At 34.7% G+C, this 26,889-nt stretch overlaps 1 protein-coding gene across 1 annotated transcript in view; it reads left to right on the top strand.

The window, feature by feature from the left end:
* The window catches only part of LOC150095883 (glutamine--fructose-6-phosphate aminotransferase [isomerizing] 2-like), a 240,259-nt gene that overhangs the window by 13,707 nt on the left and 199,663 nt on the right, over positions 1-26,889 (top strand). Inside the window, exons 3-4 of the mRNA XM_090409642.1 lie at positions 1,458-1,547; positions 17,718-17,843. Coding sequence (XP_090265768.1) covers positions 1,458-1,547; positions 17,718-17,843 — 216 coding nt within the window. The remainder of the gene's footprint in view (positions 1-1,457; positions 1,548-17,717; positions 17,844-26,889) is intronic.

Below are 26,889 nucleotides of genomic sequence, written 5' to 3'. Positions count from 1 at the left end.
ATCCCCTTCCACAACCATGGTCAGTCTGCTTGCTGACTATGCCTTAGATAATTTTCACAGAATCAGATGAGGGAAAAAGCTGCTATGTTTCATCATAGCAAATACAAATTTAAAAGATGTTTTTAGAATCAGTGGCAGATTTAAAAAAATCAGCCCAATCTAAATTAATATGGTTGCATTACACTTCCCAAGATTTGGGAAACTTTAATTCTTAAGTCTTCTACCCAAGAACACCCATAGAAGGCATCCCTCATAGGACTTCAGGCTTAAAATAGTAATTTTTTCCACTTATTGTGTTGTGTTATTACAATTTTACCATTGTATCCTGAAGATGTTTCTGTGATAGAGACAAAATACCTGAACGATTAAACATATTTAATTAGTTTTGTACTGATTTGAAGCGGGATAAATTAATCATAGAAAGAGTGCAGAAGCAAATAACAGATGATATCAGAACTGTACAATGTTAGTTATGAGGATAGGCTGAGGGAATGTGGACTGCAGAGTTCGGTAGATAGAAGAGATGATATGATTGAAACTTTTAAACACTATTGAGAGATTGTTACAGGGTTGACACTGGGAAGTTCTTTTGTTTGGTGGAACAGGGTGGAGCGAGGACAAGGGACCATCCCTAGAAGTTACGAAAGGAAGTTGTGAGCAAGAGGGTAAGGAGTGGTTTCATGGAGAGTGATTGAGCCATGGAATGAATTGCCTGATAATGGTGAGAGCATGAACGGTCAGTGGGTTCAAGGAGTGGTATGATAGACTTTTTCTAGGGTGTGCCTCCCACAATGAGTCTTGTGATTCCATGGAGGCCTGAATCATGAGAATAATAATAGATTCATCACATTAAATTTAATTATGAATCTACTTGCATATTACAGGCTGGCAAATGCATTACAAGATGCATATATAGGTGCATTTAGATTTTGCAATGGGCTTTTATTACTACATGACAAGTTGGTAATTAAACTGGAACATATAGGATTAGAGATAATAGATCAGTGAATTGAATAGGAGAATTGGCTGTCTGATAGGTTTTAGTAAGTTGGGTGTGGTGGAGCAGTATCCTCAGAAGAGGGAAATCACTAGTGATGTGTTCTAGAAGTCTGTTTTCTGACCATTATTTAACTTGTATTTTAATGTTAAGAGTTTAAATAACGATGGACAGTTGTTTTGCAGATGTTGGGAACTATGAGAAATAGAGCAGATGTGGCTTTACTGGAGGATTCGAAACTTCAAATCCTCCTGTAAATTCCAGCTATATAAAGTTTTGAAAATGCTAGTTCAGATCATGTTTATGCATTCATTTTTATATACGCACACACTCATATATATAAAAATGAGTTTGTTAGAGCAGTGTTTGCTATACTGAGCATACTGTGTATAAATTTGATAATAAAATAATACAAGTATTAAAATAATGTTTTTCACATATGTAAAATTATTCTATGCAGGTGTAGCTTTTGATAATGATCTAGAAGGGAGTAATACAGCTATTATTCGAAGAAGTGGGAAAGTCAAAATGCTAGAAAATGAAATTTGGAGTAAGTGATTTTTTTATTTTCTCTAATATAGCAGTGTTAGAATAAAAAGTGAAATTGAAAAACTTCACCAGAAAGGGACTTAATTTCTAATTTGCATTTCATTCATATAACTCAAAATGTGAAATTTAGTATCACATGGAACACATTTTATGTATGCAAATAACTTAATTCAAAGATGTATTGACACCTAGATGAATTTCTAAATATTCGTAATTCACTTCAAAATTATATAAACATATCACTGTGCAGTGGTGCAATGCTGTAGCAAGGACAACTAATGCTATAGCATTAGTTGTCCTTGTGCCAATAAAATCAAACGAAACTACATGGAAGTTTACAATTTAAAAAAAAAAGTCACATAGACTTAGGTTGAATTTTGTTGTATGATAGATGGGATTCATGTGTACTATTCAGTTGAGTATTAGGCTGTTTATTAATCTGAGCATGTAATCCTTATTCATCAATCTGAGACAAAATGGCAAAGTGAGGTTATTATATCAACAGGGAAAAAAGCAAATATCGTGAATAGTGCTGGTTTTTTCAAAGATAGTATGCTGCCATGAATGCAATACACATGCATGGAGAGAGAGGTTGAAGATCTGCATGAGAATGGGTTAAATAAGAGATGTGAGTATGGGTATGCAGAAATTTGGCAGAGTAATATGTGTCATCCTTGAATCAATAGAGAATATGGGAAGTAAGCAGTCATGGACCAAAGGTGAAAGAATATGGAGTGTGAGAATGTGAGTAGGAATGGTCAGAAAGGAGAATCATATGCCTGCAGATATGGAATCAAATGAGACTAATAGAGAAATAATAAACTAACAGCAAAGCAGTGACTGAGACTGATGCCAAGAAAGAGTGCAGCAGTGTCAAGTAGAGCATTAGTTCTCTACTTGAGAACTAATTCTCAAGTAGAGAGAAATGTGTGAATGGTGGTGTGACTGGCAGTGAAATTGTGAGCAAGACCGATGATGAAAAAGATGGTGAATAATAAATGAATAACAGTGAAAACTTCAAGATATAAATAGAAAGGTGAGGAAGGGTGGAATATGATGAAAGTGGTTCATGTGAAAGAAGTAAAAAAAAAAATAAATGATACTGTGTAGGGATTCGGTTATTAGAGGTGTGAATGAGAAGGTGCACAAGATTGGTTTTCCAGGAGGAAGAATGAGCAGGTTTTGGATATAAAGAGTAAGTAGCCAAGAGTTGTAAGTGGTTAAGAGCAAATGATTTGATTGGTCAGAAGAATGTGAGAGTAGATGTCAAGATTGTGCAAGTCAAAGGTGGCATGGCCAGGTATGTCATGTTGCAACAGCAAGCAAAGATTATGAATAACATGTTAACAGAGTTGTGTGAGAAAGGAGTTCACTTTGTGAATGTGTCAGATGAGTTTGAAGGGCAGATGAAATTATAACTAGAATTACATCTATGCCACAGTTAATAACTTTTATACACTGTTAATAAATTATCACCAAAGCTGACAAAGGCAATACCACTGTAGTCATAGTTGCTAAATTATACGATCAGAAAATGAATTTACTGCTTTGTGATCGCAATACATATTCCCAGCTTAATAAATGATCCTACCAAAAGACAGCTTAAAAAATACTTGTTATTGGATGAAACAACATCCATAGAGCAAGAAACATCAAAAGACTCAAAACATACCATGCAAGACTGCCTAGAATATATGATTAACCAAAATTACATAAAAGTAACTGTCCACTTAGACCTATTGTGGATTCTACAGGCAGTCCCATGTATATAAAAAAAAAAATAAAGATTTCTGTCTAACCTTCTTCCTCCCCTCATTAGCCACTCGGCTTCTTCGATAAAAAAAAATTCCATAGAATTTCATACAAGAATAACACATTAAACTAGCAGATACAGATATGGTAGTAAGCTTTTACATTGTATCTCTCTCTTCGCCAATATCCCTCACAAAGAGACAATAGAATTTTTAACCCAAAAATTTCCATTGGACATAATGGAATTATTCAAATTTGCAATCACATCAGGTTATTTCACATGGAAAGATAAAAATATAAACAAGAGGAAGGAACAGCGATGGGCTCACTCTTATCACCTGACTTAGCCAACTTTTTTCTTGAACACCTAGAAGAAAGAATTATTGCTCTTGATCCAAAACCAACAATTTGGCTACAGTACATTGATGACATCTTTGCAGTTTGGAGTCACACAGAATCAGAACTCTACTCATTTCTACAATAAAAAATCAACACTCTACATCCTCGTACCAAATTCACACTAGAAAAAGAATCATCAAAAGGGAATTCCTTTCTTGATATACACATCCAGCATAAACAAGATGGATCTATTTCCACTTTACTGGAAACCAACTTTTTTAGGCCGTTGTATCCACCAATACATCAGGTAACCATCCATCACAAAAATATGGCATCATAAAATCTTTAATATCCAGAGCACACAAGATTTATTCTTCTGAAGAATTTCTAAAACAAAAACTGGAAATTATCACCCTTACTAAATGGATATAATCCAAAAAATAATTAACCACTCTCCTACAAATCAACCCAGACAATAAGCTCACAGGACTCCTATAGCATATATTAAAGGCGTTTCTGAATGTGTGGCAAAAATTATGAAAAAATATCAATCATTTCTACCTATAAACCCATCAACCAAATTCACAACTTGCTACCTTTTACAAAATCTCACTGATGATGCTACCTGGCATATATGAAGTACCATGTTTGTATAACTTGTCTTACTATGGGCAAACAGGAAGATCTATAAATAAACACATCTCTGAACATCAAGACCACATCTGTCTTATCAAACCTCACAAATCGCTTTGCACAACCTGGAGTCAAATGCTAACCACAGGATCCAATGGCAAAATGCTAAGCTGCTGCATAGATCCATATGTAAACATGAATGTTTATATAAAGAAAGTGCTTAAGCCTTACTTCATAGACCTGATCTTCATTGGAATGACTGTCTCACTATTCTTTAAGTTTGGAAAATTATACTGAATTGTATTAAGTAAATTTATCTGTTATATTTTAACTAGGGGGCTACAGCACCCAACCCCCATGTTCCCGACTGGTAGTCCTGTTCTCCTTGAATTCTGATGACTCTAATTTTGAAGACTCAACACTCAGGGTAGCCTCTGAGTTTCAGAAAATGTGACATAAAAAGGCTTATCATTTTTTATATATATATATATAGGGTAGAGTTAATTATTTTTAATTTTAGTCCATCAGGTTTAATCCACGAACATGTGACTGTACAGGGATTCCAATTTAAGCATGTGTGCTACTGTTCTTTGAATTCAATTCCTACTGTTCAATAATTGTACTGATGTCTTATGATATGACGAAATATTTACATAACAAAGTTAACTGTGGCATACTTGTGATTCTGTAGTTATTATTATTACTACTACTATTATTAAACAAGACCTCATGGAGTCAAAGACTCATCTAGGCGGTCCTTTTATCTCGCACACATCTCATCATACCGTGTCTTAAACACATTCAAACTCCTTGCAGACACCACCCTCTCAGGCAAGGCATTCCAATCACTCACAACTCTGCACGAAAAAAAACCTGCCTCTCACTCCCCTACTCACACCCTCTTTATACAGTTTCCGGGGATGACCTCTGGTTCTCCACTACTCTCTGTAGAACTTCTCCACCATTGATCCTATAACAACCCCTTACCAACTTGTAGGTCTCTATCATATCTCCCCTCTTCCTTCTCTCCACTAGACTCTGCAAATTACATCTTTTCAATCTTTCCTCATACTTGACATTCCAGAGGTCAGAAACTACCCAGTAAACTATTTATTTGTATTCTATTCTGGAAGATTATCTTCCAGAATGGACTATAGTGATTGAGACAGTATGGTGAGAGATAGAGGTGGCCAGGATGAAGTTAGTTGGATATTGTTATAGACCTTGATAAAGTGGAGGGGCAGTGACAAGAATATGTATAGACAAATTAGTCTATCAAATAAGAAAAGAGTGATTATTATGAGTGATTTTAATTATGGTAATAAATACTGGAATGTGGAAATGACATCCGAAAACATGTGAATGTCTTTTTTTTTTTTTTATAAAGAACTTTGGATTGTAAGCAGGGTATGATGCAAGGATCTTGAATTTGATCATCTCATTAGATGAGATGATCATGAGACCTCCATGGAGTCAACACATGAAAAGACCTACTGTCACACATACAGCTCATTATGCTGTGTCTTAAGTACATTGACTGTCTTTGCACTCGCTACACTCATGCAATGCATTCCAATCACTGACCATCTGCATGCAAAAAATATATATCTACCCTCTCCTTCATACTCACATCTTCTTTGGCAATTTAAGGCAACTTATGTTTTCATCATATCTCACCCCCCACTGCTCTTATCCTCTACACTTATAAATTGTATTTCCTCAATCTCTCTTCATACTGAACATTTCACAGACTAGAACCCACCTTAGTCAATTGTCTCTGCACCCTTTCCAATATTTCATCTGATTGATAAGTTGGTGACCAAATGTGTGTATAATAATCCATACATGGCCTGATCAAAGTCATAATCTTCTATATATCAGTCCTCTGCATTAACATTATATGCAATGCTTTCTTCATCATTAACCCCTCCCACTATATTATTCATCTCCTGCATGTCTAAGATATCTCTCACAATTGCTGTGCATCTCATCTTAGAACCTTACACTTTGCAATATTGAACTGGAAACCCCACTCACTTTCCCAGTCACCCAGTCTTTTCATGTCATGCAGGAGATCTGCTGTATTCTTCATAGTTTTTTCCAAACTTTGTATCACTACAAACAACTGCATATTCCCATTGTAACCTTTCCCAATGTCATTAATATTAAACAGCAGCATTCCCAGACACCCTTGAAGCATGCTAGTGACTTCCTCTTCTGGATCATTGTTCTCTCTCTCACACTCACTCACTCTTGCTGTTGCCTACCTGATAATTTCCAATCCAGTACGCTAATCTACTATCCAACCCCATCTGTTCCAATTTAAATACCATCTTCTCATGTGGCAATTTGTCAAAGGCTTTTGCAGAATCTAAATACCACTTTGTATGTATCTTCCAGTTCATTTGTCACCTTTCATAAGCAAACTGTTAGAACATGGTCTTCCTTCAGCAAAACCAATGTTGTCCATTAGATGAGATGCAGCTGTCAACCTAGTTCTGATTCTTGGTCCTCACCAGTGTTTCTCAACCTTCTTTCATGTGTGTCTCATTTTTTAATATTAGTTTTTGTGGTGCCTTCCCTCCTTCTCCCCTTGCAATTCTTGTGTTGAGACACTGACAAAACCATAAAAGTTAGCAAAACTAAAAAAAAAACTAGAAATTAATCATTATCAAATTCCTGCCATGTACCCTCAAGGGGTGTACAGGATATGACAGTACTACATGAAAAAATTACATCATTACTAATTTCCTATCTACAATTTTCCTCCAAATCAGTCTGTTACTTGTCAAGACTCCAACATTATCAGATCTTATATTTCTATCATCTAAGGCACTTTGTACCATATCAATTCACCTATATCTTGGTCTTCCTCTGGGTCGTTTTCCTGCCAACCTAGCAGAGAACACTTGTTTTGCTAATCTTTCCTCTCCCATTCTATTTAAGTGACCATACCACCTGAGATTAGCTCTGCTAATGCATTCCTGGATGCTGACAATATCAAATTCTTTCCTAATATCCTCATTTTTAATATGATATTGCCATTGATGCCATCTGTTCACTCCTATAATCTTTCTCAGGGCTCTCGTATCTTCGGTCTCTAGTCTTTGGCCAAGTATTTTACTTCTGACCCAGCTCTCAGATCCATAAGTTAAAACTGGTTTGAACACTGTCTTGCATACAGCTAATTTAGTAATAATACAGTAAATTAAAAAAAAAAACTAGAAATTAAAATGTTTAAATATTCATACAAATTTAAATGTCATCAAATCTTGCGAAAATTGTATAGATCCGGCATTTGCGATTTCATCACAGGAAGTCTCGAATGTTCTGGAAATGTTTCCTTGAGTATAAACAAGGATTGAAATGACAAGATGGCAGTAACCAACAGTGAGAAGTCGATGGTCGGCATTATTTTACTCCTGTTCACAACAGCTATGATACACAGTATAAAAACAATCTTTTCTAGTCTAGAAAAATGGATAAATTTTTAATTGGATAAGTAGGCATCTGACGACTGTGGAGTGTCGGCATCAACAAATTCAGGTTCACAGAATATCACTCTGAAAGTAAAATCAATAAAGTATGCAGCAGACTATTTAGATTTCGGTTTTATGAAGACTAAAGTAAATGAAGAAAGACTGCGGTGTGTTATTTGTTCAAAAAATGCAAAAAAAACAGGCTGATATCATGAAACCGAATAAACTTGAGACATTTGGAAATACTTCATAAGGAGTATGTTAACAAACCTTGAGAGGTCTTTGCTGCCAAACTAAAATTTTTTGAAAAGCAAAAATATAGCATTAAAATAGCTTTGTATGTAAATGAAGAAGCTTTACTAGCTTCTTGCATATAAAATAGCTAGGTGCAAAAAGCCCCACACTTTCGGAGATGACCTAATTCTGCCAGCTGCGATTGATATTGTGGAAACTATGCTTGAATAAAATTTTACTAAACAACTGCAGTGCATACCTCGCTAAGCAACAGTATCAAATAATACTGTTGCTTAGCGAATTGGTGATATATGTGAAGATATGCAGCAACAACTTTTGTTGAAACTTTGTGACGAATTATTCTTAATTGGTCACAATTACTGGCTTGTAATTTGAAGCTTTTCTTGATACATGCTTTATGAAGTGAAACTTAGCTCAATTTAAGTGGGAGTTGAACATCATTGCCTGGTGTGAGACCACTGTCCTGCTTATTGGAGGCATTTATCATATAGAATCTTAAATCCTCAACACTCCTTGCATTAACAACACATCCTGGTAATCCTGGACAATTTAGATGTTTGTGAAATCAAAAGACACAAAAGTGTCTTTAATTTCACTGCTTGAATTGAAGTCTATAAATTGTTCCTGCTTATTTGAGAAGTGGCTTGAAAAAGTTCCATGTTTTGTCTCTAGAACAGGGTTTCTGAACTATATAAAAATGAAGGGAAAATTACAAAAAATAGATATGTATATAAAAATTGTTAAAAAATGGCAAAAAAAATTTTTAGCTCACCCACAGTACAAAATGTACTATAGGTTTATAATAAACTTTTGTGGGTGGGAACCACACATAAAACTTATGTTAAAAAGGTACATCAAAGCTGCTGACTTCCTGAAACATTCCCTCAAAGCATATGGTGATATCACCTTATTTATATCAGGTTTATTCAATTACTCATACCATCTGCCCACTCACCATTAGTCCCTCCTCCCTTCTTTCCCATTACACTCCAGTTCTCAAGCTGTATTCTCTATAGCAGTTGTTCTACTAGTATCATCCTGCTGAGAGTTAAGGGTCAAAGCAAGCTAATGCTACATAGTCTTTAAGGAATGCAGAGAGAACAAAACTGACCCTCAGTCCTCACCTAATGTAGTGTATTCCATTAGTTGGTACTGAATGAAAGAGGATGGCAGATAATTTGAGACTTAACAATATTACTTATGGAAATTAACAATATACACTTCTGAATTAAAAAATTAGAATAATCAAAGAAAATGTGTTGAATGATTTGCAATTCTAATTTATTGCATAAAAAATAATTATTACCAAATATGAATTAGCATCATCTAAATCTATGTACTTTGTAGTTTATATAACCATGTAAACACATAAAAATGTAATATAAATTATAAGAAAACTGTTATTTGAAAAATTCACAAAATTAGAATAATTTTTATGGTTCAAAATATTAGAATATTCCAAATTTTTCTGATTGGTTTTAAGGAAAGCATTAAAATAGCATATTTCAATAGCTGCAGGACTGGTGTGCGAGGAATCATTTGCATGTGGATTTCAAGTAATCATTTGCAAAGCATGGATCAAGCGAGTGACATATTGGAAGCCAAGAAGTTTCATGTGGTCTCTCTCCACAAAGGAGGCCAAACTCAACAGTTTATAGCTAAGGAATTGAAATGTTCTCAAGCAAGCATGAGTAGAGTATTGAGACAGTATTCTAATAACTAGAGTTTTCAAAATAAACGCTGCAATAGCAGTCAAAAGGTAATAACTACATCAAGAGACGAGAGGAGATTGAAGAATATCGGGAAGAATAACCTACTTCAGAAGTGTAAGGTATTTTTACAGGAAATGGAAAGAATGTGTCTAGATCTATGGCATTGAGATTTCACAAATTGAGTTTTAAATCATGTGTGCCTAAGATGAAGCTACTTAAGATTTCCAAGTAAAAGGCAGCTTTACGTGTATTGCAATGATGTAAGCAAAAACTGATCAGGGTCAAGAGGACTGGAAACAGGTACTTTTTAGTGATGAAAGTATGTTTTGAGTGTCCCAGGCCCAGAAGTGGAGATACCAAGCAGAAGCAATGACGAGGTCATCTTTACCTATAGGAGTTGCCAAAAGGTGTGCTACCTTTTTATTAAATTACTCTGGATGTAGAGAAAGATGTTGAAAGTTTATTTTTCACTTGGTTAGACTATAATAAATTTAGTTTAATCCTTTATCCAAGTGTGAGCAAACGAAGTTTGCGCCTGAAAATATCTTCAAGACTGGGGTAAGGTAGTACAACACCGGGCAACTCGTAGCAAAGATGCATAACATTAAGTTATGCATGACATTATACATCTCCACAAGGAGATGTGTTTTGCATTATGGGAGATACTGAGATAGGATTGATGTTAGCTTGGTCCACCTTTGCTACAAGTTGCCTGGTGTTGTACTGCCTTACCCCAGTCCTGAAGATATTTTCAGGTGCAAATTTTGTTTGCTGACACTTGGATAAAGGATTAAACTAAATTTATTATATATTATTTCATATATTGTATATTTATATATAATTTCCAATTATTATTGTAATTATCCACCTTTTCATGACTCCTACATTCATTATATTTTTTTTGTCAGCAGCTCTTCTGTTTTATAATAGATGTCTTGCATATGCTAGTATTTTCTTGTAGATGAATCACTTCTTATAGTATATAGAAGTATTCATTTTTATTCAGGAATAGATCGAATTTTAGTATGTCTGTTGTTTCCAAAGGTTGCAATAAACAAGTTCCTATACTGCGGAAGCAAGAAAAACAAATAGCTTTATTGTATTACTAAATATAGTATAGAGACATTTTACATCTTTGTACTATATTTTGCAACAATTATTTTAATTGGAAGCAACTCAAATAACACCTCATAATGAAAAACACTTTTCTCCCACACATTATGCTACATGCATGCAAGCAAACAAAATAATGCTATACATTTGTTCTAATCCTCTTTCAAATTTTCCATTCCAGAAAATATGTATACAGCTGTTTTATAATGTAGTCATTGGGTACAGAAAGCACACAATTTTTGTAAAAACAAAAGATGCATATGAAAAATATATCATCATCAAATTCCTGCCATGTACCCTCAAGGGGTATACAGGATATGATAGTACTACATGAAAAAAATTACATTATTATTAATTTCCTATCTACAATTTTCTTCCAAATCAGTCTGTTACTTGACAAGACTCCAAAATTATCAGATCTTATATTTCTATCGTCTAAAGCACTTTGTACCGTATCAATCCACCTATATCTTGGTCTTCCTCTGGGTCGTTTTGCTGCCAACCTGGCAGAGAACACTTGTTTTGCTAATCTTTCTTCGCCCATTCTGTTTAAGTGACCATACCACCTGAGATTAGCTCTGCTAATGCATTCCTGGATGCTGACAATGTCAAGTATTTTCCTAACATTCTCGTTTTTAATATGATATTGCCATTGATGCCATCTGTTCACTCCTATAATCTTTCTCAGGGCTCTCATATCTGTGGTCTCTAGTCTTTGGTCAAGTGTTTTACTTCTGACCCAGCTCTCAGATCCATAAGTTAAAACTGGTTTGAACACTGTCTTGTACATAGCTAATTTAGTGTTCCAACTAATTTCTCTCTTATTCCATATGAATTTATTCAATTGACTTCCCACCATACCAGCTTTGCTGATTCTATTGTCTATTTCTATATTTAATTTACCATCTTCAGTAAAAATCGTGCCTAAATAGCAGAAATGTTTTACTTGTTCCACAGGTTCTCCATTCATAACACAGTTGACATTTTCAATGATTCTGCCTATTTTCATTGTCTTTGTCTTTTTATTGCTGACCTTCATACCATATCTATTACAACAGCTATTCAATTTAGTCAGAGAATCTTGCAGACTTGTAGCAGATTTATTTAGAAGTATAACATCATCCGCATAAAGCAAAGAGCTAATATCATGATATGAAAAATATATAAAACTTGAAATCAGTTTGAATTGCACTTGAGATACTCAATATCATGAAGATACTTCACAAATACTAATTTTACCAAAAAAGTTGCAACTACCATGCCATATAACAGGGGTGTTATATGTTATATAGAGGCTGCGATCGACCGGTCGATCTCTTGTGTATTCCTCCTTACTTACAAATTTAATTAAAACTGAAAACATAATATTTTATTTATCATTATTTTGTATTATTTTTAATTCGCTTTAAGTGTATTGCTATTGATTATTTATTTTTTGTTAAAATTGTCAAATCAGTAATTTTTTTATAAGTCCGGGTAAATGAATTAATTTGGATCAGTGGAAGGCAAACAGCGAGCTGAGTGAATACGATTATAAGCAAAGTGTAAAGACTCGATTGTAGCTTAAATATTAAATATTCCAAAGCACATTACATCAATTTTTTACTTAGGTTAAGTCCCATGTGAATATTGTAAAAAAATAAACTTTGTTTGTCTTGGTATAGTTTGTATTAGATATTTTTGTAAATAACTCTTTTGAAGCTAACTGTATATACTGCTTTAATAAGAATATGTTATTGTTAAAAACAAAGGCAATGTTTTTTACCTTTGTTTTGGCGGCATTAGAAAGATTGTTATTGAAACTTGTATGTAGGAGAAAGGCTTGCAGGCTCTAAGTGTAAACATCTCCGAAGTCAGTCAGAAAGAGTTCAAACAACTTTTCGATGGCTGGCAACTTACAATCAAAAGAAAGCAGAGGAGAACAAAAGGTGTGTTGAACTTGAAACTAAAGATGAAAGACTCATACCGATTCTTTGGGGGTTGCCAAACTTCATGCGAGGCCTCAGAGGAGGCCTAATAAAAAGGGACTGAAGCAAGCAGAAGTGGTCCTGGTTCCAGAATTGCTGTCAGAGAGGAGGCCGCCCTGTCCAGAGTCGTTGCCGTCAGAGAGACTGTCCGGATCCATGTTGCTTAAGAGAGGAGTTTCCCGCTTCCAGAAAGGAGCTTCTCACTTCGAGACGTCGCTAGAGAGAGAGACTACTTCTAGGCCACAGACAAGGTTTCAAATTGCCAAAAGGAAGAGTTCCAATTGCTGGAGAAAAGTTTCCAGGCCAGGTTAATGTCAGACAATCAACAGTGTGTTGCATTTTCATTACAATTTGATGAATCAAATGACCACTGATATTGCTCAGTTAATGGTATTTATTTGCATGGTATTTCAAGATTATTCAAGTAAAGAACTTTTGAAAATTATACCATTATTGGAAAGGACTAGGAGAGAAAACATTTTTTTTCGGCATTTGATGAATGTGTGAAACAACACAAACTTCCGCTTTTTAAACTTGTGTCTAATACTACTACTGATGGTGCTCCTATAATGATAAGTAATAAATCAGGCTTAATATTGTTATGTAAAAACAATGACAAATATCCAGATTTTTTAACGTACCACTGTATTATTCACCAACAAGTACTGTGTCGTAAAAGATTAAACACAAAAGATGTTTTGAATATTACATTTAAAATTGTAAGTTCTGTTCGAGGAAAAGCCCTGCAACGGCAGTTATTTAAATTACAGGCAGATGATGATAGGGAACTTCTGTTGTACAATAATGTTTGCTGGCTCAGCAGAAGTCAATTTTTAGAAAGATTTCTTGTATTAATTAATTATATAAAAATTTTTCTTGATGAAAAAGGAGATATTTATCCACAATTGAGTGATAAATGATGGCTATTACACTTATCATTTTTAGTAGATTTCTGTACGAAGCTAAGCAATTTAAATTTAGAGTTACAAGGTAGAGATAAAAATTTAATTGACATGTTAAGTTCAATAAAAATTTTCCAACAATACTTACTTTTATTAAAGAAAAATATAAATGACCGTGAATTTAGAAATCTCCCATATTTATTAAAATTTTTTGAACAAAATGAAGAAATGTTCCACTATGATTTAAAAGAATTTATTCGTGAAATAGAATTAGTTGAGGAAGAAATAAATTCAAGATTTAAAGATTTTAATAAAACTGAAATGATTGTATCTTTTATCAATAATCCATTTCAAGAAAACTTGAACATCAGAGGAATTTCAAATTTCATCACGGAAGTATGCGCATGAAAAATTCCTAATATTAACTGATATTGTGTGAAAAATTCTGCTGTGTTTTGGATTGACATTATTATTATTCAGGCCTCCATGGAGTCAAAAGACTCATTGTGGGAGGTCCTTCCTAAGAACATAAAGTCTGTCAAGACTTATCGAGGGGAGGTCCCCCCTAAGAAACACAAAGTCTATCATACCACTCTTTAAACTCATTGACCGTTCTCGCTCCCACCACTCCATCAGGCAATGCGTTCCACGGTTCAGCCACCCTCCACGCAAAGAAACCACTCCTTACTCTCTTGCTCACAGTTTCCTTTCGTGACTTCCAGGGATGGCCTCTTGTCATCACTCCTTCCCGCTGTTCAACCAAGCGAAAGAACTCCCCCAGGATCAACATACTTGTCAGAATCCGCTTTTTCAAATATGACTGTCATAAAAGATCAATTAAGAAACCAAATTACAAATGATCATTTGGATGATTGTCTGCGATTGGCCACTTTTTCATACCAACTTGACTATGGAAATATTGCAAGGTCCAAACAATGCCAAATTTCACATTAATTTTTTTTTTTAATCAACCAGCATTTCCTGTAACTTGTGAGTTTGTAATCAATCTGTTGTTTTTTCTAACTTTGGTTTTCCAAAATAGAGAAATAAATATTTTATTCCAATATATTTTTTTTTTTTTTTTGTTGTATTAAAATAATTAAAAGTGATAAATTTTTAAATGCACAAAGTTTTTAGTTGTGTATTTTTTTTAGTTTATTTGTGTGTAATCAGATATCAGGTTGGGGGAACGCGATCTAAATAAGAGAGTAGATTGCCGAATAACGTTTTATAGAAAAGTAGCTCGCGTAGTAAAAAAGGTTGAACACTACCATATAATCTTCGTGAAAATGTAACAACCTGATGTGGAAGTGACATACATATGCTAAAGCTAGTTCCTGCTAGCGGTTTAATTCCCTCGTTTAACACATTCGCTGCCCAGCATGAATAAAGGAGGGAATATATTTAAGTATGAATGTCCAAATGGGCCTGATGTTTGAGCTTTTGGATTTTCTGGAGACACATTTGTAATAATCAGTACTCCTTATGATGACTGACACATAAAATAACTTTAATTTCAACTAAAGTAATTAGTATTCCAGCAGCTTTAATCCATAGTTTGCCAATAATGAATGCTGATTGCTGTCAGAGAAAGAATACAGTGTAGTTTGTACAGTTAAATTGGACTGTGGTTATAATTGCAATCTGAAATTCAGTTGCAAATGGGCTAGGAGTAAATGGCTGTAAATTATGTGTATATATATATATATATATATATATATATTATGTATTACTTTATGTATATATTACTTGCATTTATGCCACAAATGGACGTAAAAGATTCTTTGGTTAGGATATTAATATTTTAATACTCTTACCAAAGGTATTAGAGGTTTTAATATTTTTTGGTTAGGATTCTTTTTTGTTTTATAATTTTTGTTGGATGTAGTTTTTATTGAGTTTTTTATTTGCAGTGACACTAATTGTTTATACATTCCATAATTTGCTTTTGTGAATTAGGTGAATAGCATGCAGTGAAGAAAAATAGATTCTTGGACATCTTACCCATATGATTTGAAATGAAAGGTAAGATAATCTATGCTGAGGACATCATGCATGTAGCACTGGATGAGCTTAAGATAGGATAGATGGAAGATTGATCAGTAGGCTGAGATATGGTGATGATACAATACTGCTTTATAATGACAAGCAAGAATTAGGACAAATTCTTGACAAAGATAAGATCAGTAAGAACAGAGGACTTCAATTCAATCTTAGCAAGACAAAGAATATGATTTTCAAAGGAAATAGACAGGGAAGCTCTTGAGAAACAAGTGTACCTTAATGAAGAAACAATTGAAGTCGGCTAGTTCAAGTACCTGAGATCACATTATTAATGGGAAGAATTGTTCTTTAGAGGACATCAGAAGATTAGGAATGGTTAAAACAACCATTCCTAATTTTCTTAGATCTATCATTCCTGATTTTATACATCTCCATGGGAACAAATTTGACAATTTTGAATGCAGCTGTTTTTCCAACAGCGAATTATGGATGTGAGACTTGGAACCTAAAGAAGTCTGATAAGAAAAGCCGCTATTGAGATGTGGTGTTACAGAAGGCTGAGGATTTCATATACTAAAAGATAGGCAAATGGATGGATGCTAGAAAGGATCAGTAGAACTTTAAGGCTCTTTAAGAATATTGACAGAAGAAAGTTGAAATACTTTGAACACATTGAAAGGATGGAAGGAGAACTTCTCAAAACGGTGATGATGATGATGAACAGCCTATTTTTTCTACCCACTGTAGGGTGAAAGCCTCTCCCATTGTGGGAGGTTTTGGGTCTACTACTCCCATGGTAACCCAGTCCATTCTCAAAACAGTAATAGAAGGTAAAGTTCTGGAAAAAGAGGAAGGGGAAGACTCTCAATGAGATGGATGGAGTGACTGATCTTCAGAGAATTTGAAGGCTCCAGAAAATCATACATCAAGACCACATGGTGAGGACTAGTGTGGCATATCACTGAACATCTGATGTCCAGTGAACAGGTAGATGAATGATAAGATAATGAGTATATGGATATCTTTTACCATTCCAATTGCAAGTCACTGCAGGCATTAGGTGCGACTGTCTTTCCATTTTGAGGTATAGCTGCTGCTTTCTTATTTGTGACCATGGCCACAAATAAGAAACACTTCAGTATGTTATGATATTTAGATGATAAAAAGGAATTTGGGAAAATGAAGAATTTGAGAGTTGGAGTTTGGCATCTGTTAGTAAATATAGTATGCTATAGTAAATTTTTTAGCTTTTTTTTTTTGGCAAGATCAAGCTATAAGTAATGTTATTGCCATGGGACTACTGGCAGTTTCATCTGTTATAACAAGTTATTTCAGTGACTGTTTGAACCTTATTCTATTGTTTTGAACCTTACTCATTCACACTTCTAGCATCCACAATATGTTCTAGTAATGTATTTCATTCTCCATGTGAAAAAAAAAAAAAAAATCAATGCACTTTGCATCTTTATTCAACTTCCAGGAATGTGATCACATTCTCCTTTTCTCACCTACTCTATAATCTCTCCTCTTTCCATAAGCAACATTCCAAACTTTCTCATTTCTAGACATAATCCAGAGTTTCTACATCACAATAGCAACTTGGTGGCCAAATGTTTTCATCGTAATCCATGTGCTAATGGATTATTGTACTTGACAAATGCTTTATACAGTGGTACATCCGCCTTATCATAGTAGCATTGCATTGTGCAGTACTTGATACACTTTTCCTCTGAACCTCAGACAACTATCCACAATTATCTCAGATCATGAAGCTCATTCTACTCCTGAAACACAGTTCTGAGGATATAATACACAGCCTTATTTGTTGTCATTCATTTTACCAAACAGTTGACTGTTTTCTGAAGTCTAAAAATTCACTTTTGTTACTTGTAAATATGGTATAATAAAATTTTCTTATAGTTTTTGTATAATAAGATTTTTTTTTTTTTTTTTTTTTGTACCATTAGTTTACACATTTCAACTATTGGTATTTTTTCCCCTTAATCTTTCCAAAGATCTTCAAGAACTAGACCTTGATCAGTCATTTCCAACTCATGTTGGAATTGCTCATACAAGATGGGCTACTCATGGTGTACCTAGTGCAGTCAATAGTCATCCGCATCGTTCTGATCCTGATAATGGTATGTATAAAGTTTGCAAAGAGTACTTAAAACTCTTGGAATGATTATACATATTTATCCTCTGTTTAAATGCAGAGAAAAAGCATAAAGACGATGTATTGTTTTAAATTTTGATTAGAAAACTTTGACTCTACATTTTTCTCTTAAACAGCCGTAGTTTTTAAAAGAGAAATTTATAAACGTTTTTTATTTATATCTATATTTCTGTCATTAAAGAAATAGTGGTTAACCTGTATTCTATTAACTGCTAAATAGAATTTGTTTTAGAGTTAATCTTCAAAAATTTATTTATTTTTTAAACAATCTCTTAATTTTTGTAAATGAACTCACAAATGAAGTATTTCTGTTATTATATAACCTTAATACAGTATGGATTAACAGGGTTAATCTGAGCTATGTTAACTTCTAAATTTGTGTTAAAATTATTATAATTTACAAAAAAATATTCAGGTTGGATTGAGGGCCTACATTTTGTTCAAAATTTCCTCCTAGTATGTGCCAGTGCAGTCCAAGAGGAGGAGATAAAAAAAAAAGAAAAACTCAAGTGGCTTAAGACAAAAATTCTAGCTTCATTCACAGCTTAGTGTTTTGAATACTCACAAATCTTAGCTGTTTCATAGAGATGGAAAACTTTTACATTTAAGAAAACTTAAATGTAAAAGTTTTCTTTTACATTTAAGTTTTTTAACTTAAATGTAAAAGAAACACACTTTACAGACATAAATTGACCTCCACCTTAGTTGCTTTGACTATAAATCAATAACTTGCAAAACCATCATTAACAAAGCTGTTTGACTTTTGAAAAGGCTAAATGTAGAAAACTTTTCTGCCAATTGGCAAGACTTACAGACTTGCCATTGGCAGAAAAAAAGAAAATTGGCAGAGAAGTTGAGTGCAACCTCTATGGCATTGGTGTATATGATGGTAGAGGCAGTTTGCTATGCTTGGTTGATCAAGTAGTGGAGACAGGGTTGTAGAAGTAGGTGCCCTCCATCGATGAGTCTTTGGACTTCTTGGAGGTGTTATGTATCAATAACATCATCAAATTCCTGACATGTACCCTCAATAGTACTACATGAAAAATTTACATCATTACTAACTTCCTATCTACAATTTCCCTCCAAATCAGTCTGTTACTTGTCAAGACTCCAATATTATCATTATTAGATCTTATATTTCTATCGCCTAAGGCACATTGTACTGTATCAATCCACCAATATCTTGGTCTTCCTCTGAGTTGTTTTCCTGCCAACCTGGCAGAGAACACTTGTTTTGCTAATCTTTCCTCGCCCATTCTGTTTAAGTGACCATATCACCTAAAATTAGCTCTGCTAATGCATTCTTGGATGCCAACAATGTCAAGTTCTTTCCTAATATCCTCGTTTTTAATGATATTGCCATTGATGCCATCTGTTCATGCCTCTAATCTTTCTCTGAACTCTCATATCTGCGGTCTCTAGTCTTTGGTCAAGTGTTTTACTTCTGACCCAGCTCTCAGATCCATAAGTTAAAACTGTCTTGTATACAGCTACTTTAGTGTTCCGACTAATTTCTCTCTTATTCCATATGAATTTATTCAGCTAACTTCCTACCATACCAGCTTTGTTGATTCTGTTGTCTATTTCCATGCCATCTTCAGTAAAAATTGTGCCTAAGTAGTTGAAATGTTTTACAGGTTCCCTGTTCACAACACAGTTGACATTTTCAACAATTCTACCTATTTTCATTGTCTTTGTCTTTTTAATGCTGACCTTCATACCATATCTATTATTCAATAGTTATTCAATTTAGTCAGGGAATCTTGCAAACTTGTAGTGGATTTATTTAGAAGTATAGCATTACAAGTATTGATAATATTAATAATAATAGCCTATTTTCAACATTTTGGTCTTTCTATTTCTGATTTTCATGTCAAATTTGTTACAGCTATCGTTCAATTTGGTTAGACCCCGGAGAGTTGCTCTTGATGTGTTTAGGAGTATATTTGCATGAAGCAAAGAGCCAAGTTGATACCTCCAATTCTAATTTCTGGTTTAACGCCACTTTCTTTCACATTCTGATCCATATAGAGGATTGAATAAGAGTGGAGTTAATGTGCATCCTTGTCTCACACCTGATTTTACATCAAACCGTCTTCCTGTATTTCATTCAATTCTAATTTCTGACATTATAACTTAAATGTAAACTGTGTATTGCCAATTATGTTGGAGGTTTAATGGATTTTTTAGCTCCCTCCTCTCTCTCTGCCTGGAGTTTACAAAGTACCCTGTTCCTGTAAGCTTGCGTACTTTGGACAGACAGGCAGATCAGCATCCATCCGCCTGGAGGAACACAAGTCGTACATCGTTAAACACAACTATGGCCATTCAGGCTTGGCTGACCATGTTTTGGACACCACCCACAGAGTATCATGGAAGAAAACCACCATGCTCCACCACAGCAAATTCAAGAAAGAGAGACTTTTCTTAGAAGCAGCAGCAGCGCTCAGAAACCAACCAAATCTTAACAAATACGGTTGCATTAAGCTTCCAAAGATTTGGGAAACGCTCATCACCAGAGGTCCCACCTTACATTCCAGGCCACCTACTACCGCCCTTAGAGGGCGCTCCACCTAGATAGGACTTTAGTGTCACCCACATGGTTGGGCTTAGTATTGTAAATTTTTGTGCGCATGTTACATTAATTGTTTTTGTAATCCCCGTAGATGTCCTAGTGACTAGGACAAAATATAGGAAGTATTAAATTCTAATTTAATTCTTTTTGAGTGTTGTAAAAAATCCATTAAACCTCCAACATAATGTCCTCACAGCACTTAAGCCTCTACACAAGAATGTGTATTGCCAAATATAATGTTCCATTTATCCCATATAACTAGTGTTTTGCAAAGCCTATTCCAGTTTCTCTTCCACAATTTTTTCTCAACCTCTTTCAAGTATGCTTGCATAAATCTTACCTTGAACACTTAGTAGAGAAATTCCTCAGTAAATTTGTTCATCTTTATAGATGGGAACTCTGAGCTCTACTCCAGTCATGGAATTCAACCTTCAGTGTATATGTTATTCAACTTATTGAAAACAACAATAAAAATAAGATATCCAATTAAGAGATACAATGCTGTATGCAGACATTGAGATTATATTACAAAAAGTGAAGATGACCTTCAAAAATCATTTTTTTGAATTAAATAAGCCAACAATACAATTTAAAGATATCATAAAAGAAAACAGAAGTTGTCATGATGTCTCTGCCAGGATGCAAGACTTGAAAAATGAGTGGAATGAGAAGTTTGGTGGACAAGTGGTAAAGGCTAGGATGAAGGAAACGGAGAAAAAGTGGTGACAAATGACTCAAGAATAGCAGAGTCCATTATTAAAGATATAATAAATGATAGCTTCCATAAGATGTGTTTTCTAGGAGGTAGAATTAGCAGGATAATTGATGTGTTAGACAAGAGAAGCAGACGAGCAAGTGAATTGGTGGTAGTTGTTGGAACAAATGACATGGTTGGACATAAAGAGAATATGAGGATTGATATCAGGTTGTTAAGGAGAGAGAAAGATAACAGTGGTTGGAAAAGTAATCAGCATGTTATCTAGGTATGATAATGAGTTGAGATGGAGAGCAAGAATCATGGATGTTTTGTTCACAGAGCTGTGTAAGGAGAAAGGAGAGCAGTTTGTAAATGTGTGGGATGCATTTGAGGGAAGATGGAAATGTACAAAAGTGATGTGTGGGTGGAATTTAAATGGATTTGGTATAAGTCAGAAAGAATATTGCTGCAAGGAGGAACAAGTGGTGATGGGCAAGAGAGCAGAGGAAGTAAAAAGGTGAAGCAAAAAAAAATCAGGAGAGAGGAACTAGACTGAAGTGATTGTAAATGAGAATAGTAGTACTATGAGTGATAATGATAGAATGAGAATGCAAGACAGACAGGTGGAAATGGATGGGGGGGGGGAGAGTGGAGAGGGTGAAACAGTATGAGAGTGGATGTTGGAAAGTAGTGAATTTGTGAGGATGGTTAGTATGGGAATTGAATGTCCTGAGATGTACAAGGTGTGTAGTTGAGTCTGCAGATATAGATAGGGAGGTGATGATAAAGGCATTGGGAATGGTTAGGTGTGAGGGAAATCGCAATCTACTAGTGGACTGGTTATAGATATAAAAGTGAATTTCTCTGTTTATTTACAAATGCCAGGAGCATCAGAAGTAAGGGAGATGAAATGGTTTTGTTGAATGAGTTTATTTTCCCAAAAATTGTTAGAATAAGTGAAATCTTGTTGGATAAGGATTATATCCTCATGGGAATAGAAATGGAAGGGTATGTTGTTTTTCAGGAGGATAGAAAGGACAAGAAGGGAGGGGTTACTGTTGATGATAGCAAGCAAATTATGTTCATACAAAGTAGGGATGCTGTATGTAAATAGTGGCAATGGTTTTGAGTCAGGAGTCAGTATAGTGAGAGGTGGAGGTTGACAGGAAGAGACATTGAGTTTGATATTGCTGAAGACTACTATCTTAGGCAGTATGGATTGAGAATTTTAGATCTGATTATTTCATCAGAGGATGTGATTATAAGTGGGGATTCATACTTCTCTCCATTTCATGACAGTAAGCATGATGTAAAAAGCCTTTGTTGTAGCTAGCTATATGAAGACATCTGTGTGGAAAGGATATATGTGAAATTACAAGACTGGTGATTATGAAAAGCTTAGAATAGCATGGGATGAGGTGTTAAACTAGAGAGAGAGATAAATGTGTTAGAACTGATCAAAACATATTTAACGTCAATGTGCATATACATTCCAAAGATTAAAAGGCTGAATAAAGTAGGTGTGAAGATGAATAAAAGGATTAAACATGAAATTTGGAAAAAAGAGGCAGCACAAAATGAATAAGAGTAATGGTAGCAGTCAATTGCATGAGGAGTATGAAGAGCAGACCAGGAAGGTAACTTAGTTGGTAAGAACTGCAAAAACTACAGTATGAGCAGAATTAGCAAATCAGGCCAAGAAAAATCCTACAGTTTTTCAGATATATGACAAGTAGAAGGAAGAATGATTATGGTAAGATTGATGTTAATGGATGAAAATGGTAGAATGGTAACTGCTGCAGAAAACACAGTTGAAGTATTCAGTGAATAGTTTGGGATGTTTCATCCTCATCATGGTGAAATCATGAGAAACTCAAGTGTAGAAAACACAAGAATTTGGCTTAATTGTAAGTGAGGAAATATATGAGGAAATAAATAAGCTTGATGTCAATAAGGTGATAGGATTTGATGATATATCACCACATGTCTTAAAGGAATGTTCCAGAGAATTGGCAGTAGTATTGACATGTATGCTTAATAAGCATACATGTCAATACTACAACAGCACAAGTTCCAAGAGAGTAGAAAGAAGGTAAAATTATTTCATTGCATTAAGATTATCAGGCAGTGTCTACAAATTATAGGCCAATCTGGAGTTGTGATTAAAGTATTGAAGAGATTAGTGAGAACCAGGATACAGAAATGGGTTCATAACAGGACGAATTTGGTTTAGTTGTCACTGGGTTTGTTAAAGGGTGATAATGTTTTACCAACTTTTGTACTTACGAGGGTGGTCTGAAAAGTTCAATGAAAAAATGAATTTATTATTATTATTATTATTATTACATCACACCTCCAGGGAGTCCAAAGACTCATCGAGGGAGGGCATCTACTCTACAACTCTTCGTCTCACTACTCCAACCTTCATCAGCTAACACCAACACCATCTACTGCTGACTACCACCACTAGTACTTTCACAGACAATTGCAGCAATCCACGGTGGGATTCGAACCCGCAGCCTTTTGGCTGAAGAGTGGATACGCTAACCACTTGGCCAACCAAGGCTGGCTTGGTTGGCTGAATTATAATTACAAAATAATTTTTATTTTTCAACATAATCTCCCTTAAGACTAATACATTTATTCCAGCGATGCTGCAGTGCCATTATCCCATCCCTGTAGTGATTCTTAGGAAGATATGCAAAATACCTGTTTACAGCTGCAATCACCTCTTGATTCAAATAAAAATGCTGACCAGCGAAGAACAGTTTTTTTTTAGTTTTGGGAAGAGATAAAAGTCAGAGGGAGCTAAATCTGGGGAATAGGGTGGATGTTCCAACAATTCATAGTGCAGATCCCTTAATTTTCCCATTGCCAAAACCTTTATGGGCAGGTACATTGTTCTGATGAAAGATGATTTTTTTTTCTTCTGCAAACTTGGTTTTTTCTCAAGAATTTTTTCGTCTAGTCTAGTTAAAAGATCAAAATAATATTCCCCGGTTATTTTACTGTTTTCAAGATAATTAATAAACAAAATGCCTTTAGCATCCCAAAACACCAATGCCATGAACCTTTCTTGCTATGGAACACAGTTTTTGTGTTTTAACAAAGACACAAAATACTCCAAGCACTATTCAGAGATTTTCATGCGAGTACGTCTTTGATCTGCTGTGAGCAAACGCAGCACCCATCTTGTGCAAAGCTTTTTCCTTTGCAATTCTTCATGCAAAATATATCCTACACATTATTTTGAAATGCCTATAGTCTCAGCAATTCATGCACTTTGACTTGCTGGTTATCCAATACCACATCGTGCACTTGATCAATGATTTCTGGTGTTGTTACACTTTTTGGACGTCCTTCACATGAATCATCTTTAAGGCTGGTACGGCCATGTTTAAACTCGGCAGCCCATTTCTTAATTGTAAAACGAAGGGGAAGAGTACCCATAAACTTTTATGAACTTCGAATGAATTTCTTTTGGCGTTAAACCTTCTTTTACAAAGAATTTTATAACCGCACGATACTCAATTTTATTTATTTCAAGGGATACAGACAACACTTTTGCTTCAGACAGCTGTATAAAACAAACTATTTGATAGGATGACTTTTAATTTCAGATGGATGCTTTATGACAGATGTCCCAACTTGGAAAAAAAATCTTGCTGATAGTGTTGCCATCTGTGGGCGAGGCTGAGAACTTTTCAGACAACCCTCTTATAACAAGGTGACAAATGTATTAGATAAGGGAGATACATATACAGTGGTATACTTAGATTTTGCAAAGTCTTTTGATAGACTGCCACGTTATAAGCTGTTAAATGAAATGAAGTTGATGGATTGGAAAACAGACTAGTGAGTTGGATCAGTGACCAGCTCTCAGATAATTATCAGAAAGTTGTATATGAAATGCAGTATCTTGAAAGAGGAAAATTATTAGTGGTGTGCTTCATAAGTCATATTGTTGTTCAATTGTTAATGATACTGGGATGGGTTTAACTGGTGAAATGAAGCTGTTTGCAAATGATACAAAATTGGACAGAATAATGTGGAGCCAAGCAGATCTTATGCCCTTACAAGAGGACTTGAATAGATTGTTTGAATGGGCAAGTAAGTGGAACTGTCAGTTCATTGTTGCAAAGTGTAAGGTTTTGAAATTTGGTTATCAATGATATTATATACGTATACACTTCATGGTGAAACTTTGAAGGAAGTGGAAGAGATGACAGATCTGGGAGTGGTGGCAAATTTATAGACCACGCTGCGCAAGTTAGTCAAACCTTGCATCAGATGATGGAAATGATGTGAAGGACTTTGATTTGCAGAAATAAAGAGGTTGATTCCAAGCATAGGCCTTGATCAGGCCTCATATGGATTATTGTGCACAGATTTGGTCACTTGGTTTTCATGATGATGACAATATGTCAGGAAGGATCCAGACAAGATTCACAAAAGTGGTAAGTGGTTTATGGAATGTGGAGTATGAAGAGAGATTGAAAGAATGTGAATAGGAGGAGGAAGGGATGGGATATGATTGATACATATAGGTTAGTTAAAGTTGTTTTCAGGTTAACATGAAAGAAACATTTTCATAGAATGGGAGTGAAGGTTAGAATGAGAGGCCATCTCTCTTGAAACCATATAAAGAGGGTGTGAACAGAGGAGTGATAAGGTTCTTTGCACAGAGAGTGGTTGGTAAGTGAAAGTCATTGCCTGAGTGTGTTGTGATTGTCGATGCATTGAATCAGTTTAAGGTGCATTTGGATGAGCTTTGTGTGTGATAGTGTTTAGCTCCCACAGTGACTCCATGGAGATCAGATGTTAATAAAGTTGTGGCATTTAAAGTTAGAGATCACATTAGGTTAAAAATGGAGAAGTTAAAATAATAGAACAGGCAATACAATTTAATTATTTAGGTTGCATGAATTTCTAATATGTATTACAAGAGCCTCATTTGAATCTATGAAATTATAAACCCTTAAGTTAGTTTCCATAACTAAATTTCATGAAATCTGTGGAATAATTGAAAGGACAATGAATTATAAAACACGACAAGAAATCCAAATTAATTTTAAAAGTATTGGCCACTTCCTCTATTCTACTGTTCAGAAACATGGGCTGTTTTTAAAAAGAAAGATCAAAGCAAAATATAGTCTGCAGAAATCTGATAATTAAAAACAATGAAAGAATGCATACAGTTAAAACATATTAAAAATTAAGACATTAGAAGAGTTAAGTATTAATAACATAAATGTAAATATCAAGGAATATAGAGAAAAATGGAAAAATATTGACTACGAAAAGTTTGAGTTTATTCACCCAAAAATTGTTGGAATAAGTGAAACATGGTTGGATGACAGGGTGCTTAAGGGTCAAAGCTGTATAACTGAGAGGAGACCTCCACATAGCCTTTAAAGGAATGCTTGGGTATCTACCTGGATACTGAATGAATGAGGATGGGCTGGCAATTTGGGATTTAGCTGACCAAATTGTATTGTTATTGGCTTAAGACAATATAGAAAATGATGGTACAACATGACAAAATTTCATGCCGGCTGGAGCATCGCCCAGTTAAACAAGGCCCGCATTGTTTTTGCCAAAGAACAGTGATTAAAAAAAAAAAAAAACTCAACAGGGATACATATCCATACTTATAATATAAAAAGTCATCAAAGGCTTGAATTGTGGAATGGATGATATTTGACCAGAAATGCTGAAGTATGGTGGTTTTAAAAT

The sequence above is a fragment of the Typopeltis vanoorti genome, chromosome 19 (assembly GCF_054136105.1).
Source record: "Typopeltis vanoorti isolate ZY-2024b chromosome 19, IOZ_Tvanoo_1.0, whole genome shotgun sequence".
Classification (NCBI taxonomy): domain Eukaryota; kingdom Metazoa; phylum Arthropoda; class Arachnida; order Uropygi; family Thelyphonidae; genus Typopeltis; species Typopeltis vanoorti.
The sequence above is the reverse complement of the archived record's forward strand: the minus strand, read 5'-3'. Positions and strand labels throughout refer to the sequence as shown.